General features: G+C 37.3%; 2 protein-coding genes across 4 annotated transcripts; both read right to left on the bottom strand.

Annotated features, from left to right (window-relative positions):
• Nucleotides 1-517: 517 nt before the first annotated feature.
• LOC116196321 (probable serine/threonine protein phosphatase 2A regulatory subunit B''delta) lies at nt 518-6,616 on the bottom strand. Of its 2 annotated transcripts, XM_031525986.1 has the most exons (13): nt 6,083-6,616; nt 5,078-5,320; nt 4,850-4,955; nt 4,653-4,752; nt 4,171-4,276; nt 3,931-4,021; nt 3,249-3,390; nt 2,788-2,935; nt 2,526-2,635; nt 2,231-2,387; nt 1,716-1,841; nt 1,445-1,595; nt 518-987 (listed from the first exon to the last, which is right to left on the bottom strand). In XM_031525986.1, exons 1-12 carry the CDS (start codon nt 6,227-6,229, stop codon nt 1,455-1,457), a joined length of 1,617 nt encoding a protein of 538 aa, XP_031381846.1. In that variant the 5' UTR covers nt 6,230-6,616; the 3' UTR covers nt 518-987; nt 1,445-1,454. The 2 variants fall into 2 exon arrangements, with proteins under 2 accessions (XP_031381846.1, XP_031381847.1); XM_031525987.1 differs by lacking the exon at nt 4,850-4,955 and having other exon boundaries at nt 5,182-5,320; nt 6,083-6,612.
• A 1,991-nt stretch (nt 6,617-8,607) lies between these two features.
• LOC116196471 (serine/threonine protein phosphatase 2A regulatory subunit B''beta-like) lies at nt 8,608-16,374 on the bottom strand. 2 transcript variants are annotated; one of them, XM_031526204.1, is made up of 13 exons: nt 15,678-16,374; nt 13,998-14,240; nt 13,780-13,885; nt 13,569-13,668; nt 13,025-13,130; nt 12,648-12,738; nt 12,092-12,233; nt 11,652-11,799; nt 11,403-11,512; nt 10,738-10,894; nt 10,116-10,241; nt 9,860-10,009; nt 8,608-9,219 (listed from the first exon to the last, which is right to left on the bottom strand). In XM_031526204.1, exons 1-12 carry the CDS (start codon nt 15,840-15,842, stop codon nt 9,869-9,871), a joined length of 1,635 nt encoding a protein of 544 aa, XP_031382064.1. In that variant the 5' UTR covers nt 15,843-16,374; the 3' UTR covers nt 8,608-9,219; nt 9,860-9,868. The 2 variants fall into 2 exon arrangements, with proteins under 2 accessions (XP_031382064.1, XP_031382065.1); XM_031526205.1 differs by having other exon boundaries at nt 8,608-9,208.
• Between the last annotated feature and the right edge of the window lie 291 nt (nt 16,375-16,665).

Genomic DNA, 16,665 nt, shown 5'->3' with positions numbered 1-16,665 from the left:
TACCACAATGCAAAACTTAAATTACCAATAATGGTAATATAACAAACACCACACCTAAAGAACCCGAATAAGTTTTCAACTATGCAAAAATCTGATTCTTGTTGGGGGCATATCAAACACTTCATGTTGGAAACTAATCATGTACTAGAATGCGTGCAATATAAACGATAAGGTTACCAAATTCAGAAACTTGACCGAAAAGTTGATCAATACATCCACACATACGGAACTTTAAACGGCTAGCAGATTCAGAAACCTGACCGAAAAGTTGATCAATGCATCCTTTACATACGGAGAGATTTTTTAAACTTCAACAATGTGCGGCCATCTCATTCATTCATCTTGCTTAATGCAAATAAATCCGTAATTCTATCAGACTTTCTCACTTTGCATGGAGGATAGTCTTCAGTAGGGTTAACTGCGGTACTAGGAAAAAGTGTTTTTCCGGAAGCACCGCACCGGGCTTGCTTCAGAAAACGTTTTCTTTTCATCTACAGATAAGCTCAGGAAACAAAACTGAGGAAAAATTCGACAGCCAAATACCTCTTACAGCCACAATAATCCATATAAAGAAAATGAAAACAGCTTTGGTACCAATAACTCTCGAGAAAGAACAAACCTATATAATTCTCAAAATTCAATCTGAACCGGAGCCACCAAGAGCTGATTATGATTGAAGCATAACTTACAATCAAGAACAGAAAAATTAAGTACTAAAATCGTCCCAAATTACTCCCACATGAAAGCCTTGGTTAGTTACTCTTCGCTTTCCAATTTCCATCATTGCAGGCACCTCTTGCTCAGTTACCTCGGGCCAAAAGATCCCCAGACTGCCCAACAGAAACCCAAAACTTCCATGAGATTGGTGGGCGGACCGCAGATTTTCTCCACATTAAAAGGCCAGCAAATCTCCACGCAGTTTGTTCCTGAGTTGCCTCTTTCATTGGGTTTGCCTGCTCGGGGAATGATCCAATCTCTGTTAAAATCCTGCCAATAGATCACCAAACCCATCCATCTTGTTATTCAAGTGGTGTGCAGAACAAACCAAGCGACCCACACATGCATTAACTTATTAAAGCTCCACGGTATTCTTTTCTTTTTCCTGACAATCTATTTCCTCTTCTTTTCATTAAGAAATGAGCAATGACAAAACCTTCTCCCACGTGTGATCAGCTATGAAAAACGACTGCTATTATTGCAGTGTTGGGATTATCTAAAAGAAATTCAGGCAACAAAGTCAGATGCTTCATGCCTGATTCAACTATTTCAATATCTCGGAAACTTCAAAAGTGATATATAATCAAGAAAGATTCCTCGTCTCCATTGATCACTAGAGGCCCTACTTGCCATCAAAATGCAGCCCTGATGCAGAAAAACGAGGAGGATCCAAGTCCCCATGTAAAGAATCCAAACCATTCGTTCAGTAGCATAAACACCGACTTACCACAATGTTCTTAGAATGGAGCCTCGAGCGACTCATCCCATACTTCTGCACTTCCATTAGAGGCATCTTCAACATCTTCTTCCATTGAAAGCCTTATATACTCCCTATGTGCAAAGCGATCCCACTCTGTCAGAGTAGGGTTTTCACGTTCCTGGTCCAGGTAAAAAACCATCAGTATACTTCAGGCAAAGGTGGCATATTGTTAAGTAATTAATATCAACTCTCTCCTTGTATTTCATCAACAAAGCTATGAGAAGAGGCCAACCCCTACCTGGCGAATGAGAAATGGATCGCGCGTCTCAAAAGCCATAAACTTGTTGAGGTTGAAAAGAACATTAAAAACACTTCCTGAGAGCTTCGAATTTTTCAGGTCTTGCAGAGTGATATAACTCTCATTCTGCACGTCAAGAAAAAGAACATTCCAACTGTCAAACCGAAGCAATAATTATCCAGGAAAATAAAAAGGATGAATTACATCTAAGAATCAGAAGACTCAATATAAGCTTAATTTCCAAGGCTGTCCGATGTAAATGTAGATAATAGATCTAATTGGAGCCGAAGATTAACGCAATGCTCTATAATCAAATTCAAACCTGCAGGAATCTGTAGTTTGTCTGCAACTATTACATGTACAAAGCCTAATAGAACTTTTTCTTTACTGATGATTAAAGTAAACCTTAATCTAATATGAGAGGCCTTTGCAAAAGTGTCTAGGCAGCTCCCTGACGCATCTGATATATGAATAGGAACTTGAGAAATGAGCAGGAAAAGATAGAAAGGACAAACCTCAGGTCCAATCATGTCAATAATCTGGCACAATATATCCTCGAAGAGTACAGGCTCCTGTGCCATACACTCCATACGATGCAACTGTTCCTCATAGAAGTACTGCAGTTCATTCCGTGTCAAAATTCCATTTCCATCCAAATCTACGCACTTGAACCTAACAAAGGCAATTTAATCATTATAACTATACCACATAAAGACATAATTAGCTACACAAAAGCATCAGTTAATGTAACAAGCGAATATGTATTAGGGATCTCAATAAGAACGTGAAAGACCAAAAATGGTAAATTACCAATATTCAAGGCTAGGCTCCGAGGATTTATCCTCCTCAGACAGTATGAAGTAAACAAAATCTTCGTAACCCATTTTTCCCTCAACTTTGCTGGTAAATTTTCTAGGGACCTGAAATGATATAGAGACAAAATTTGAACTGGTGCATCAATTTCACAATTAGAAAAGATGCTGCACAAGAACTGTAGATGGATGAGCAAAAACAAGCTCTTAATCAAATAGCAGGGATTTTCAAAAGAACAACCATAGGAGTTCATTCGAACCTGAGAAAAAATCCGATCAACAATCCGATATGTAAGTGCATGGTTTCCATATCTGATAAGGTTCTCCTTGTCTATGAAAAAATCATGATCTGTGTCCAGCTCCCAAAACTTGCAGTATATAACATAGAAATGTTCATACGAGAAATACCTGCACATGGTATAAAATATGCTTCAAAGTCCGATAGATCTAGAAACGATAACAAATATCTACAAAAAAGAGCAATCTGAGAACTTTTCTCATGGCATCATGACTAGTTAAGTTAACCACTAATCAATACATACACAAGTAAATTTCTTACTTATACCAACAACTGTAACAGAACTATTGCGAGAAAAACTCGTGATTTTTTTTTTTTTTTGGTTTTGGTTGGGTGGGGTGGGGGCCGGTGTTGGTGGGGGACTGAGCAAACTAGAACAAAGAAGATTTTATTGATTAAAAGACGCTGGCTATATATATTTACCTCAGAACTTTATTGATGTCTTCTTCTTCATCTGCATGTTGCATTGCCTCTACCAAATTTCCACGCTTCAGCTCCCTGAGGGTAAGATGGCCATTTCCTGATCTATTTATGTAGTAAAAGATTCTGTATATTACAGTTTCAGCTGGTGCATACCAACAGATGTTATAGTTAGATGAAGGAAAAACCTTGAACACACACATGATGTAACATTAGAGAATGACCTCAGTAAAATAAGAATCCACCAAAGTTGGCATGCTCCATGATACCTTAATTAGCGACCAATATAATTCAATAAGTTACACAAGAATACCATAAGGCCAGCTATAATTTACCAGAGTTTGTTTTTAATAAGCATAAAATCCAAGTTCTTTCGGATTGTCAAAATTTAGAATTATAGAGTGAATTTGTTCTTGGTAGTCGACAATAAATGAAATATTGTTTGACGGGACAGAACAGGAGGCTCTTATGAGAAACAGAGGTACCAAAAGAGTTAAACAAGTCCTCAAGTGTGAGAAAATATATTTGTACTTTGGGCAGCTTAAGATTCTAATTCAGTCAAAGTCTTTCTCCAGCGTAACCTCTTTTTATGAGATTCCAAAGCAAAATATGCTGTAAAATAATTATAAGAGCATAAAAGAGTTTGAAAATTTGTAACAACACAAATTAAATGTTTGTAACTGACCATATCTTTCCTGAAATTCAGGTGTGCTCTGTAAGAATTCCAGTCCTGGATGAGTAGCCAAAAGTTCTCGCAGCACAGGTTTGAAGTCTTCCTGTTTCAAAGCAGAAAACAACATGATTACTAGGAATTGAAGTATAGTGAGAGCATTCAGAACGCTTGTTTATATCTCTACAAATCTGAGAGGCAAGATATGCTTAAGGAAAAAGAAAAGAAGTAATATGGAAATGAATACTGTGAAACCTGAGTGAGGTACTTGTGATCAGGTTGTTTTAAAATTTTGAAGACTTGTGTCGCTATATCCACTGTCAACATGCTTCCATTGATCCAATAATCAACAAATGCATCCCTAATAGGAAATCAATGAGAATACCAATTACGTCAGGCAATTGACAATGCAATTCGTGCAAAACCGAAAGAGAGGAAAAAAAAGAAAAAGAATGGTACACAGAACAGGAAAAAGTGATTCATTTAGGAAGCTAGGGACAAAAACATGAAAACATTCTGCTTCAGCTAGCCAGCAAAATTATGCACTTCTACTGAGAAGTATACAGAAGAATAATACTCATCCTGCAAATGTTCTGCATAAGAGTTTTTAACTTAGCATATCAAATAGGCAATGATGTCAAGGTCGAGAGAGAATAAACTAGCTGGGGCACAGAGGCCCCAGAGTTCAGCCAAAGAGAAAAACTGAAACAGTCACTTATACGGGAATTTAGAAATACCTGGTTACACAGCCGGTGCCATTGATATCAATCTTTCTGAAAAGGGACGTTGAGAAGAATGATGGAAGCTTGCAAATTTCCCTCGTAACTAACTTGAATTCTGTAAGACCAATGCTTATATTAAAAAATAAAAAAAAAAAGAAAATATAAAAATTTCACATGATCAGACAGCATCACCAGTTTCTTCCCACCCTTACCATTTATCTGCAATCCTTCTGAGTGCCCATAAAAAAACTGATTGATTCTAAACATAAACTGTTCCTTCATTTCTTTAGGTGCCGGGCGGCCATTTTGGAAGTAAAACTGCCAGAGTTGAGGAGGAAACCCAAAAAATAAAAATAAATAAATAAAATCATCATTAATATGAATAAGAAACAGTTTCTCACTGCTCATGAAATATCACAAAAACCACGATTTTCCCAAACCTGTGGTATTATTTCTCTAACTGGCTCGCTAACTACTTTTAAAGGGGAACCTAAATTAGACAGGCCGACTCTCTGCTTAGTCAGACGAGGAGAACCAGATGTACTTCGAGGAGAAAGTGGAGGTGCGGTCCCAGCTGGAAACATTGAAGGTAATGAAGTGCCTGCAGTAGCATTTGGACTGGAACAATTGCCGGGAACATTTAGAGGAATGCCAGCCTTTGCATCATTCAGCAATGATGTTACCTTTCAAATTCAAATAATAGGAGAGCCTGTGAGATTTGTGCATTCCATCTAGAACTTACCAGGGGTTTAATACCAAGAGAACGTGAAGGATAGAATATGAGGAAAAACCAAGTTTTTGCTTTCATTAATGCAGTAAAAGCTATAACTACACCCAGAAGTATGGCAAATTTACATTATAAAATAAGAACATACAGTGATTTCCCCTCTATTTTATATCAACACATCAGAAGACAAAAGAATCACAAGCCTCAGCAAGGGAAACTTAAATTGAGCAGCCGTTTTTTATCAAATCATGATTGGGCAGTCAGAAATTCTCAAGCTTAGATTCTGGTCGAAGACAGTAGGAAGCATAATGAGGTGCGTTACAAATTATCCTCGATCCTTAATAAGGAAACCTCCCTCACTCCATCTCGCTCGCTACATTTTTTTCCCACCAAACCAGGATACTTATTAATAGCATTTAAATCCTTCATCATCATTAGATAACCAGCATAAAGAAAACACGGCCAGAGCTAAATCAACAGTAACCAATTTCAGAAAAATTAGTAATTACCACCCCTCACAACTAATTAAACAATTGTGCGCAGAATTCACCCAAAATTCATAAATACAGTAGAGCACTCATAGGGTCTGGAAAATCCAATCCAACACTCTGCCCAGCTAACATGATATATCAATAACAAGGTAAAAGATTTCGATCAAAGTTTCATATATCTACCCATAAGAGCTCATTATATTATCAACTAGGGATGGAAGAGTCACCAGGCGATTGGTTTCAGGAAGAGAGAGCCACTGCTCGAAGATCTTGTCCACGAACGGGGCATTAGACTTCAGGGCTAACGGAGACACCTCATTGAGCTGCAACAAGTCGGTCTCCAAGGAAGCCGTTTCAGCAACGCTGGAATCCATATTCACTCCCTATCTCTCATCCACGTGAAGAAACAGAACGCGACACATCCAAAGCTGCCGTACGAATCCAACAAGCTCTCGATTCGCCTCCCCGGAGCTCAGAACTTCTTATTGGAAGCCTGGTAGTAAAGCCGAAAGGAATTCGAACCTCACAGCTCGCAGCAAGTAGAATCAACCCTAGATCTTCATCGAATTGGGCAATTGGGTGGCCGTTCCGCCGGTGAAGAGAGAGAGAGAGGAAAAGATGAGAATGGCAGAATACAAGGTATCAAGAGAAAATCCAATTGTTCCTCCTCTGAGCACAGAGACAGAGAGAGAGGGAGAGACGGAGAGACGGAGAAAGGGGGAGGCGGAAAGGAAATATACTTCGTCGGATGATCAGAAAATGGTTGAAGAGGAATGGCGCGACAGCACGTGTCCGTCACGTGCATGGATATTCATTTCATGGCCATGTACATATACATACTATTATTGTTATTATTATTATTATTACATATAAATGGTAGGGAATAACATGTCATGATATTGACTATTCCATAAATATTTAAGAGCATGACTATTGCTTAGGTTGGATTTCTGAATTTCTTTTTACTCTTTTTTTTTGTTTTTTGTAAAGGACCGAATGAAAATTTGAAGTTGAATTATCAAAATAGGTGTTATCGCATATGAATAATAATCTTTATTTAAGATATACCAGAAAACAAGAATTCATTCTTATACTATGTATAGTTTCAAATATTTTCATGAAAGGAAATTGATAAAGTTGGTCCATACTATAACGGAGATGTTCTAAAAGGGAAAATAAAAATAAAAATTGAAGATGAATCCATGTTAGGATAGTGGCATTAGTGACCGTTGTTTGGGACCAAACCTAGAAACTTGCTTCCAAAGGTCAATGATTATGATTTACTAGTAAGTACCAAAACTTGATAGACATCGATAATTGCGTTGCAACTCTATATTGAACTAGTTAAGATTATATGCAATAACCGAAACGATGAAAATCGGGTCAAATATAGTGAAGACTCATTGTTATGACTATATTAAGCAAATAAATAAGTGTCGCTGAACAAATTAAATAAGTCGTGTGTAACCGAAAAATATAAATAAGTCATGTCTTGCACACAAGAGAAATATACTCAGTTTGGTTTCGCAATCGAATTTTAAAATTTTAACTATAATTTTAACTCTACTCACTACACAACAAAAATTAACTCTTCAAAGTCAAAAAGGTGGGGACCATACATAAATCCACATACACCTCCATTATAGTCAATTTAATTTTTAATATTAAATTCTCTAAACTATTAATTATTTTTTCACACTTTTTCTCATAATTCAACAAAATAATCATTACAACCCAATTAAAATCAAAATTCAACTTAACTCAACTCTAAAACAAACACACCAATATATCTGGTCGCTCTGGGGGTAGTGTTTAAGTAAAAGACATATTAATCACACACAAAGAAATTAATCGTATCGCTCAAAAGCAGTCCCGTCCATGCCTTAAGGTCAAGCGACTGAATATTCAGCCACTGCGCTCATACGAAATATTTTCATATTCGGACAATAATGTTTCGTAAAAGGAGAAACATTTTCTACAAGCAGAATTAACATTTCGTATAGAACCATCAATCACTGCATGCATATACGAATCATTCGATTGATGTTTTGTACAAAATGTTTTCGTACTTGAACAATAACGTTTCGCATAAGGAGAATAATGTTTCGAATGAGACCTCAACTGAATATATTGGCCTGTTTGGTTTGTGAATGAAATTTTAGAATCACAATTCTAACTTAATTCTACCCACAACAAAACAAAATAACTCATACAAATTCAAAAAGTGAGCCCCATTTATATCACTTTTTTCCACAACAAAACAAAATAATTCATACAAAGTCAAAGGGTGGATCCCATTTATACCACTCTTTTTCAAAATCAAAATCTGATTTTAAAATCCTATTATGAAACCAAACGCATGATTGGATCCAAAAATTGCCCCATTCTCTAATTCTTGCTTCAGTATATCTCCATGAAAAGTCACGAGCCGAGATGAAGCTGCCACCAGTACGAGGATGATGCATAATTTCTACGGTATCAGAGTAGCTGCCGATCTACCTCATGGATGGATAAATAAAATGTTTAAATTTATGTGATTATATTTTAACAGCGATTTCTGAATACAATCCAGGAGCAGTCGAGGGAGAAAACGAGCGTGGATTAAGAAACCTATCCCTGCTCTGGCCGGGCGAATCGCAATCGATTGGATCAATGGGTCCCACCTCTTTACAACAACAGTAACTAACAGCTATGATTGACTCAATCTACTGAACAATCATATATTGGAAATCGACAGCACAAATGGAATCAATTGGACCAAACCAATGTGACAAAACATTTATTGAACGATTGGAAAACTGTCTCAGAATCCCAATTATAAGGAAAGTAAAAGAACTTATGAGAATCGATCTATCAATGAGCATTCATTAATCTAACCCACCAAGCCAAACAAGAGATGAAGAGAGAAACTATGCCACCTTCCCAGAATAAAAAAACGGACTACTGCCGGTACATTAGGAGGATCGAAACTAACAATTCAAAAATTCAAGCTGGAGAAAACGATCGATGATATAAATCTCTAAAAGAAGAGCATGTAATGGTATATTTTACAATGAAGGGAAAGAATCCATTGGGCATCAATTTTGATCAGTCTCGACTCGTTACCTCTCCTCCCAATAGACCTTCACTTTGGTAACTTCAGAGAGCTGGAGGCTCAGGAAACTCCTGTTGCCAATCATTTTCAAACACAAAAGGTTCGATCATCCTGTGAATAATGAAAGCAGGTTGTGAAGACGGGTGGCCCACAGTAAAGGTTAAAAGTCTCTGCAGAAGCCCGTTTGGGGACTGTTCCAAGCTTCACCCAATAATGAGCTGCTTGTCTCGAAGAATGATCTGGCCCTCAAGCACCTAATCTGCGGCCAAACTGATGAGAAAATAATTGCAGCATTATTACCCATATGCATAAGCTATAACATAATACTCTGGCTCTTTGTAGACACATGATCACAGACAAATGCAACCAACAATACCATGAAAAGATATAAGCCTTCGAGGGAATTCATATTTCCATTATGATACTTTTCTATCACTCAAAAAAATGAACTCTTTCCTAATGTGAGTTGCAAAAGCAATACTCTGCTATCAGGGCATATGAAAATAAAGTCCATGTGTAATGCAAATGCAGTACAAAAAAAAAGGGGCTTTTTTCTTCTTTTTTTTTAAATAATTATTTGTAATGCAAATGCAGAAATGTCATGAATAGGGATAAATATATGTAATGCAAATGCAGTACAAACAAAAAAGGGTTTGCTGGTCCATAAAGACTGGAGAAATCGAAGTAAAGGCAAAGGACAAATAATTCGTGACAAGCACAAGAACAATATATTTTCGTACTGCAAAAGGATTTACATCATCAGAGTCACAAGAGTAAGACTACCCTCTTTGAATTTTCAACAACCCAAATGGTGTGAGCACGTCGGTAAGAGTCCTAACCCAGTGACAAGATGGGGAACAATATTGATGCATTGTTGCATCATTAAGCTGAGAAATAAAGAGTAACTTACTGGGTACTTTCAGAAAGGAGCTTCCAGTGATTCATCCCACACTTCTGCACTGCCATTAGAGGCATCTTCAACATCTTCTTCCATTGAAAGCCTAATATACTCTCGATGTGCAAAACGATCCCATTCAGTCAAGGTGGGATTCTCACGCTCCTGCTCCAAGGCAAAACCAGTTAGTAGAGGCGTGGCAAGTATCATGCTTCTAGTACTTTCCCTGACATTCTAGGGAGAGGTTAGGGAAAGAGCAGGAGATCACTACCTGGCGAATTAGGAAGGGATCACGAGTCTCGAAAGCCATAAACTTGTTGAGGTTGAAAAGAATATTAAAAACACTTCCAGAGAGCTTAGAACCTTTCAAGTCATGTAGAGTAATATAACTCTCATTCTGCAACCAGAAACTCGGAAGTGTTACGGATTATGAAGTTATCAGCTCTATGAAAACTTCCAATTCAATAATATGCCAAGTTGCATAAAAATACATCCGGGAAATTCCAGATCAAGTCACTGTACAATCTTTTGCTAGGTCATTCACATTGAAGTGTACCATATATTACTCAGCAAATAACGGTGGACTGCGAAACCTCTTCTCTGATTTAGATAAGATGGTACTTGGCAAATTATTCAGAGGCAGATATTAAAATTTTATGTTTTCAATATATAAGACGAAGATGGATACTGGAGCTGGCAAGTAAAGTTCATCTATGGCTTATACTAGTCAAAGGAAATTTCAGAAATAAGTTATTTCTCAATTAAAATTTCTCAGATCATTCCATTATAAAAGTGGCCTAGCAATCAAAGTTTCCTGAAAATCTATTGAGATGCTCTCAATAACATGAAAGCATGGAAAAATCATCTGGGGAGAAAAGGAGATGAAAGCGTACCTCTGGACCAATCATATCAATTATCTGGCACAAAATGTCCTCGAACAACACTGGTTCCTGGGCCATGCACTCCATTCGATGCAATTGCTCCTCATAAAAATATTGCAACTCATTCCGCGTCAAAACTCCATTGCCATCCAAATCAATGCACCTGAACCTATCATCATCCACAAAGAAAATACAACTCTGAAATCAGTCACTGATTCAAGTAAGATAATCTCTTATTACCAATCTACGATATAAAACATAAAGGTAACATACAACCCGTGTAAGAAATAAATGCTAGAAAAAACTGTATCATATCACTTCAGTTCACCACTTCTTTTACTTGTTGACCATGAGGCTTCAAATGCAAGCATATATGCCCCATCAATTTCCACAATTAATCATGATTAAAAAAGTCATAATTTCCATCAAGAAAATTAGAAGCAAGTAAGATAATCTCTTATTAACCATATACGATATATAACATAATGGTAACATCCAATCCGTGTGAGAAATAAAAGCTAGAAAAAAACTGCATCATATCACTTCAGTTCACCACTTCTTTTACTTGTTGACCATGAGGCTTCAAATGCAAGCATATATGGCCCATCAATTTCCACAATTAATCATGATTAACAAAGTCATAATTTCCATCAAGAAAATTAGAAGCTTTAAAATACCAGAATTCAAGACCAGGCTCAGACGATTTATCCTCCTCAGACAATATGAAATAAACAAAATCTTCATATCCCATCTTCCCTTCCACTTTGCTAGTGAACTTTCTAGGAACCTGAGTGGAAAAAAGTGAAAATAATTTTACTTAAAGAAAATTGTATTCTTGAAATGCTAAAATAAAAAAGTTAACCATAACAAAACTATCTATCACAAGGCATAAATATCAAACACTAAACTACTACCAGCACTCAAACCTGTGAGAATATTCTTTCAACAATTCTGTACGTAAGCGCATGGTTCCCATATCTGATTAAGTTCTCCTTGTCTATCAAGAAATCATGATCGGTGTCCAGCTCCCAGAACTTGCAGTAAATAACATAGAAGTGCTCATAAGAGAAGTACCTGCAAAAGGAACTTCTGATGAAGAAACCACAAGATATAGAAGAAACAGCTAGTAGTTATCAGATCAGAATTCTTTTGTAAATTTTTCAAAACATTACTATGTCCTCGGCACCAATTTATGACCATTGAAGTATTTCAAAGATCGGCTAGCAAAAGGGCTAGTTTAATTTGGCCCAACCAAATCATAAGGAGAGAAATAAATAATAAAAGCATCTACATAATTTCACAAAATATGTGAAGGCAATCTTTATTTCAGATAATTTCTTGAGACTTGCTCATTGCAGTTATTTACCTCAGGACTTTATTAATGTCCTCTTCTTCATCCGCATGTTGCATTGCATCTATCAAATTTCCACGTTTGAGCTCCCTTAAGGTAAGACGTCCATTTCCAGATCTATTTGTGTAGTAAAATATCCTGTATATAACAGTTTCGGCTGGAACACAACAACAAAGGTCTTATCAGATGATGAGGAAACCTTATAGTAGATGAACCAATACGCTGAGAGGTTGAAAAAAGCAACAGGAGCAAAGCAAAATTTCAAAATAAACCTCATATCTCTGTGTCAGTATCTCTGTGTAACAATAACGTTACTAAAGCTTATAGGTGTTCTCATAGAATACAATAATTAAGCCCTCAGTTTGCAGAACCTTTTTTTTTTCTTTTTTATGGTAAAAGCTATTCAACAATGATAGGAAATGCTAAAGGTTTTCACTACATTGTTTGCAATTTTAGACAGATAATGGTGTTCTACAGAAAGCACCAAGTCAAAGATCAAATATAAATGGGCAGTACGAAGGGAATCATTTAAACAAAACAGCTAACAACAAAGAAGGGATTTGCAACTAACCATATCTTTCCTGGAATTCAGGGGTACTTTGCAAAAATTCTAGTCCAGGATGAGTAGCCAAAAGTTCTCTAAGCACAGGCTTAAAGTCTTCCTGTTATACAGAGGGAAAACGGAAATCATACGTAGCTTTACAAGGTTATCCTAATCAATAAAGATATTAAAGACCAAAGCACAAAGCACCGTAGTTTGAAAGTATTGCAAGAGACAATGTAGCTTGTACATATTAAGGTAAAAATCAAGACACCCTACCCTACATAAATTTCAACAATTAGATACAGTTCGAATTATACACAGCAGAAGTGCAAAATATACAGTTTAAAAATAGATAAGGCAATAAATTTGCAGACTGAATGAACAAATGATGAATGGTGCCAGACCTGAGTGAGGTATTTGAGATCAGGCTGTTTTAAAATCCTATAAACTTGGGTGGCTGTATCCAGAGTCATCATGTTGCTGTTGATCCAATAATCGAGGAATGCATCCCTATTAACCATGTAGCAGAAACCTATTATGGTCAGCAATTAACAAATATTTCTACACACACAATTAGCGCTATATATATGATCCTATATATACATACATGTGTATATATATAGTAAAAACAACCTGCATAATGAAAATGATCAAACTGTGGAGAAATATATTAAAAATCCATTTCCCTTTCTACTGCTATTAACCAAGTTTAAAGAAATACGAACAAGTACTTTGACTACTAAGCAAGGAAAGTGTACAATGGCAGGGGAAAAAAGATCTCCTGGCAATTTGCCAACTGCCTGGAGGACCTTGTAAACTAATCCCAACAAGGATGCCAAAATTTTCGGTACATCCATCACCTCAATGTCAATTATCTTTTTTTTTTTTTTAAATGAATGAGCAGTCAGCGAGAAGATTGTCAAAATGAAGTGGCAGAGAAGTGCATACCTTGACACAAGGCCTGTGTTATTAACATCAATCTTTCCGAATAGGGATGTTGAGAAAAAAGATGGCAGCTTGCAAATTTCTCTCGTGACTAACTTGAATTCTGATAAACAAGAAAATAAATAAGACAATGGTTCTAACAATATCTAACACAATTTATCGACAGTTTTAAGAATTTAAAAAACACTTTATAGCACGAATAACATTATCCTACCAGGTGGCTTCAGTCCTTCAGGGTAGACAAAGTAAAATTGGTTAAGCCTCATTAAACATTTGTCTTTCAGCTCCTTTGGAGGTGGGCGACCGTTTTGAAAGTAAAACTACAAGAATTGAAACACAAGCAACATCACGACAAGATAAAATAAGGAAGAACAGCTGTGCAACTGCAACTTATAAAAAATTAAATAAGAAGATGAAGAATTTTCTCCAAACCTGGGGTATTAACTCTTTGACAGGCTCGCTGACCACTTTCAAAGGAGAACCTAAATTAGAAGGGCCAGCTCTCTGTTTCATTACACGAGGGGATCCAGATGTACTTCTGGGAGAAAGTGGAGGTGCACTGCCGGCAGGAAACATGGACGGCAAAGAATTGCCTGCAGCAGATGCTGTACTGGAAGAGCTGCCAGAAACATTCAAAGAAAGGCCTGCCTTTGCATCATTAAGCAATGATTTTACCTGAAAATAAAGCAGCAGACATCAATGAATTTTATTTGTGCATAGCTGAAGGGAAGGGGGATAAACGCAAGAAAAACTTATCAAAGCAATAATAGATGGAGGAAAATGTAGTTTGTTTCTGTCCAAAAAACAAAATAACAAGCCAAATGCACTGACAAATGAGAATAGAATATCAGCTACTTTCCAGATATGGCAACCTGCTGCGAAAGTATCTCCGTACTTATGGCTAACAATTATCATCATAAAGTATTTTCTTCCATCTATGCTAAGAATCGCATATTCAGTTTTTGGTAAGTATAAATCATCTATTCATTCCAGGATCAAACTTTACTGTTGATATATTAGTAAGTGCGAGTATAATCCATGTTATTGGCTGAAACAAGATGTCAGTTAAATATTATCGAGTGTAAGGTACCCAAATATGAATCTGTGCAGCACTGCCCCAAGCTCACAGAGAGAAATATGTACTTCGGAAAACAGGATATAGTTCCTCCTATTTTCTCGTTATTTAAGGTTATTCTGAGTTTATGTGAAAAATTTTCCCCGTATAGGATTTAATAAACAGCTGTAGAGGGGAAATACAAATATATGAATTTCATTAGACACTACTTAAAATTTGGCATAATATAACCATAAGTGGCAGTAGTCTAGGTTTTGGACGAGGTTGTTTACAACAATAGGGTGTTAGAGGATCTACTGTAACACGTTCACGAACTTTAAATTTAAAAAAGGAATTCTTCGAAAAAGTTAGCAGTCCGTCAAGCATATTATGCGGGCTGATCCTTTAACCCGCTTAAAGGAACTACACATTTTTTCAACTCAATTTTACTAAATATTACTTTCGTAGCCATTCCAGGTCAACCTGAAACGAATTACAGGCTATTAACCCGTACTGCCACGTCTAGTCTATAGCTAGTAGAAAATTAACAACTACCACAAACTTCCAAGACTCGCATGTGCGGCTGAATCCGCCACTGATGGCTCTATACAAGGAAAGAAATTAATGGACTATTCTTTTGTTGGAATTTATGTGCTCCAAATAAGCCAGTAGGAGCAAAACTGTAATAACCGCTAATATGATCCCCAAAATCTCACAATTTCAAAACTGGAAACCAAATGTTGACCGAGAATCACCAGTTACTCCTTGCATTCAGCACAACCGTGTATTCAAAGAACTATCCTAGTGTTCCTGTGCATTGCCGGCTTCGGCAATCATTTCTCATCAGTACACGCGTAAATATAAGGTGTTATACAATATGATTACTGACGCCAACATGCTAACGCCATTGACACATTATTCAGCTTCTAATGATATAATCCGCAGTAATAATCCGCAGTACATACAATCAGCAGAGCAACTGCAACGCATCACCACAAACAAATTAAACATGTATTTGTAAAAGTGTCCATTGAGGTATGAGGTGACAAGCAAAGTACCAGTCGATCGGTCTCGGGAAGTGAGAGCCACTGGTCGAAGACCTTGTCGACAAAGCCAGGGTGCGACTTGAGGGCAAACGAGGACACCTCGTTGAGCTGTAAAAGGTCAGTGTCCAGGGAACACCCGACCTCGCCAACAACAGCATCCGCCATTTTATCATTCATCGAAGGCAACAAAGTTCTCTACAGCTCATCCACCGGAACGACAGAAAACGGCATAAAAAGCAGCTGTATCGCAGATCAGAAAGCCTCAGATTTAGTTATTTCGAAGCTCAAAACTCGATCGCGGCGAGGATTATATCCGCCTAGGGAGTGCTAGAGCGAGCATGGCGAGGAATGCTAACGAGTGGATCGGAGGGGGAGCGGAGTAAACCCTAGATCTTCCATTGAATTGGATGATTGATGGCTTCAGTATTGCTGCGGAGACGGGCGGGCGGGGAGGAGGAGGGAGATGGATGATGAAGGGGGCAGTAAGAGATTACGTAAGAGAGGCTGCTTCCTCGGGATCGATGGAGATGGAGAAGACGCAAAAGAAGAAGAAGAAGATGATGAAGAAGAAGAGAAAATTTTAATCATATGGGAATTATTTTTGCTGGAATTTTGCCGCAGAGAGAGAGAGAGAGAGAGAGAGAGAGAGAGAGAGGGATGAGACGAGAGAGTCGAAGAAGGAGAGATAGATGAGAGAGATTGGGGGGAGGACAGCGAGAGAAAATTAAAAACCATATATATAGTATTATATTTTTTTTAGGAAAAATGGATGACGAATAGAAGGGGCTTGCACGTGCCTGTCACGTGCAGATGATGTCCGTATAGTATGTTCTTTAGATCTTCGTCGAGTACCAAGGGTCCAAGAGGCCACGTGAAGTTTTATTTATTATTATACATCATATCATACATACTTGGCCAAAATACATACATATATATATATATATATCATACATACATATATACATTACATATCGAGTGGAAATGTGCCGTGCGTGTGTGC

The sequence above is a fragment of the Punica granatum genome, chromosome 2 (assembly GCF_007655135.1).
Source record: "Punica granatum isolate Tunisia-2019 chromosome 2, ASM765513v2, whole genome shotgun sequence".
NCBI lineage: Eukaryota > Viridiplantae > Streptophyta > Magnoliopsida > Myrtales > Lythraceae > Punica > Punica granatum.
The sequence above is the reverse complement of the archived record's forward strand: the minus strand, read 5'-3'. Positions and strand labels throughout refer to the sequence as shown.

What these genes read in the sequence shown, in the direction of transcription:
- LOC116196321 (XM_031525986.1), bottom strand. Translation starts at nt 6,229, where the DNA reads ATGGATTCCAGCGTTGCTGAAACGGCTTCCTTGGAGACCGACTTGTTG. An exon ending in GGCACCGGCTGTGTAACCAG is followed by an intron (nt 4,277 to 4,652) that starts GTATTTCTAAAT and finishes ATTTCCTATTAG; the next exon opens with GGATGCATTTGTTGATTATT. An exon ending in ATCACAAGTACCTCACTCAG is followed by an intron (nt 4,022 to 4,170) that starts GTTTCACAGTAT and finishes GCTTTGAAACAG; the next exon opens with GAAGACTTCAAACCTGTGCT.
- LOC116196471 (XM_031526204.1), bottom strand. Translation starts at nt 15,842, where the DNA reads ATGAATGATAAAATGGCGGATGCTGTTGTTGGCGAGGTCGGGTGTTCC. An exon ending in GACATTAATAAAGTCCTGAG is followed by an intron (nt 11,800 to 12,091) that starts GTAAATAACTGC and finishes TTCCTTTTGCAG; the next exon opens with GTACTTCTCTTATGAGCACT. An exon ending in GAGCCTGGTCTTGAATTCTG is followed by an intron (nt 10,895 to 11,402) that starts GTATTTTAAAGC and finishes GGATGATGATAG; the next exon opens with GTTCAGGTGCATTGATTTGG.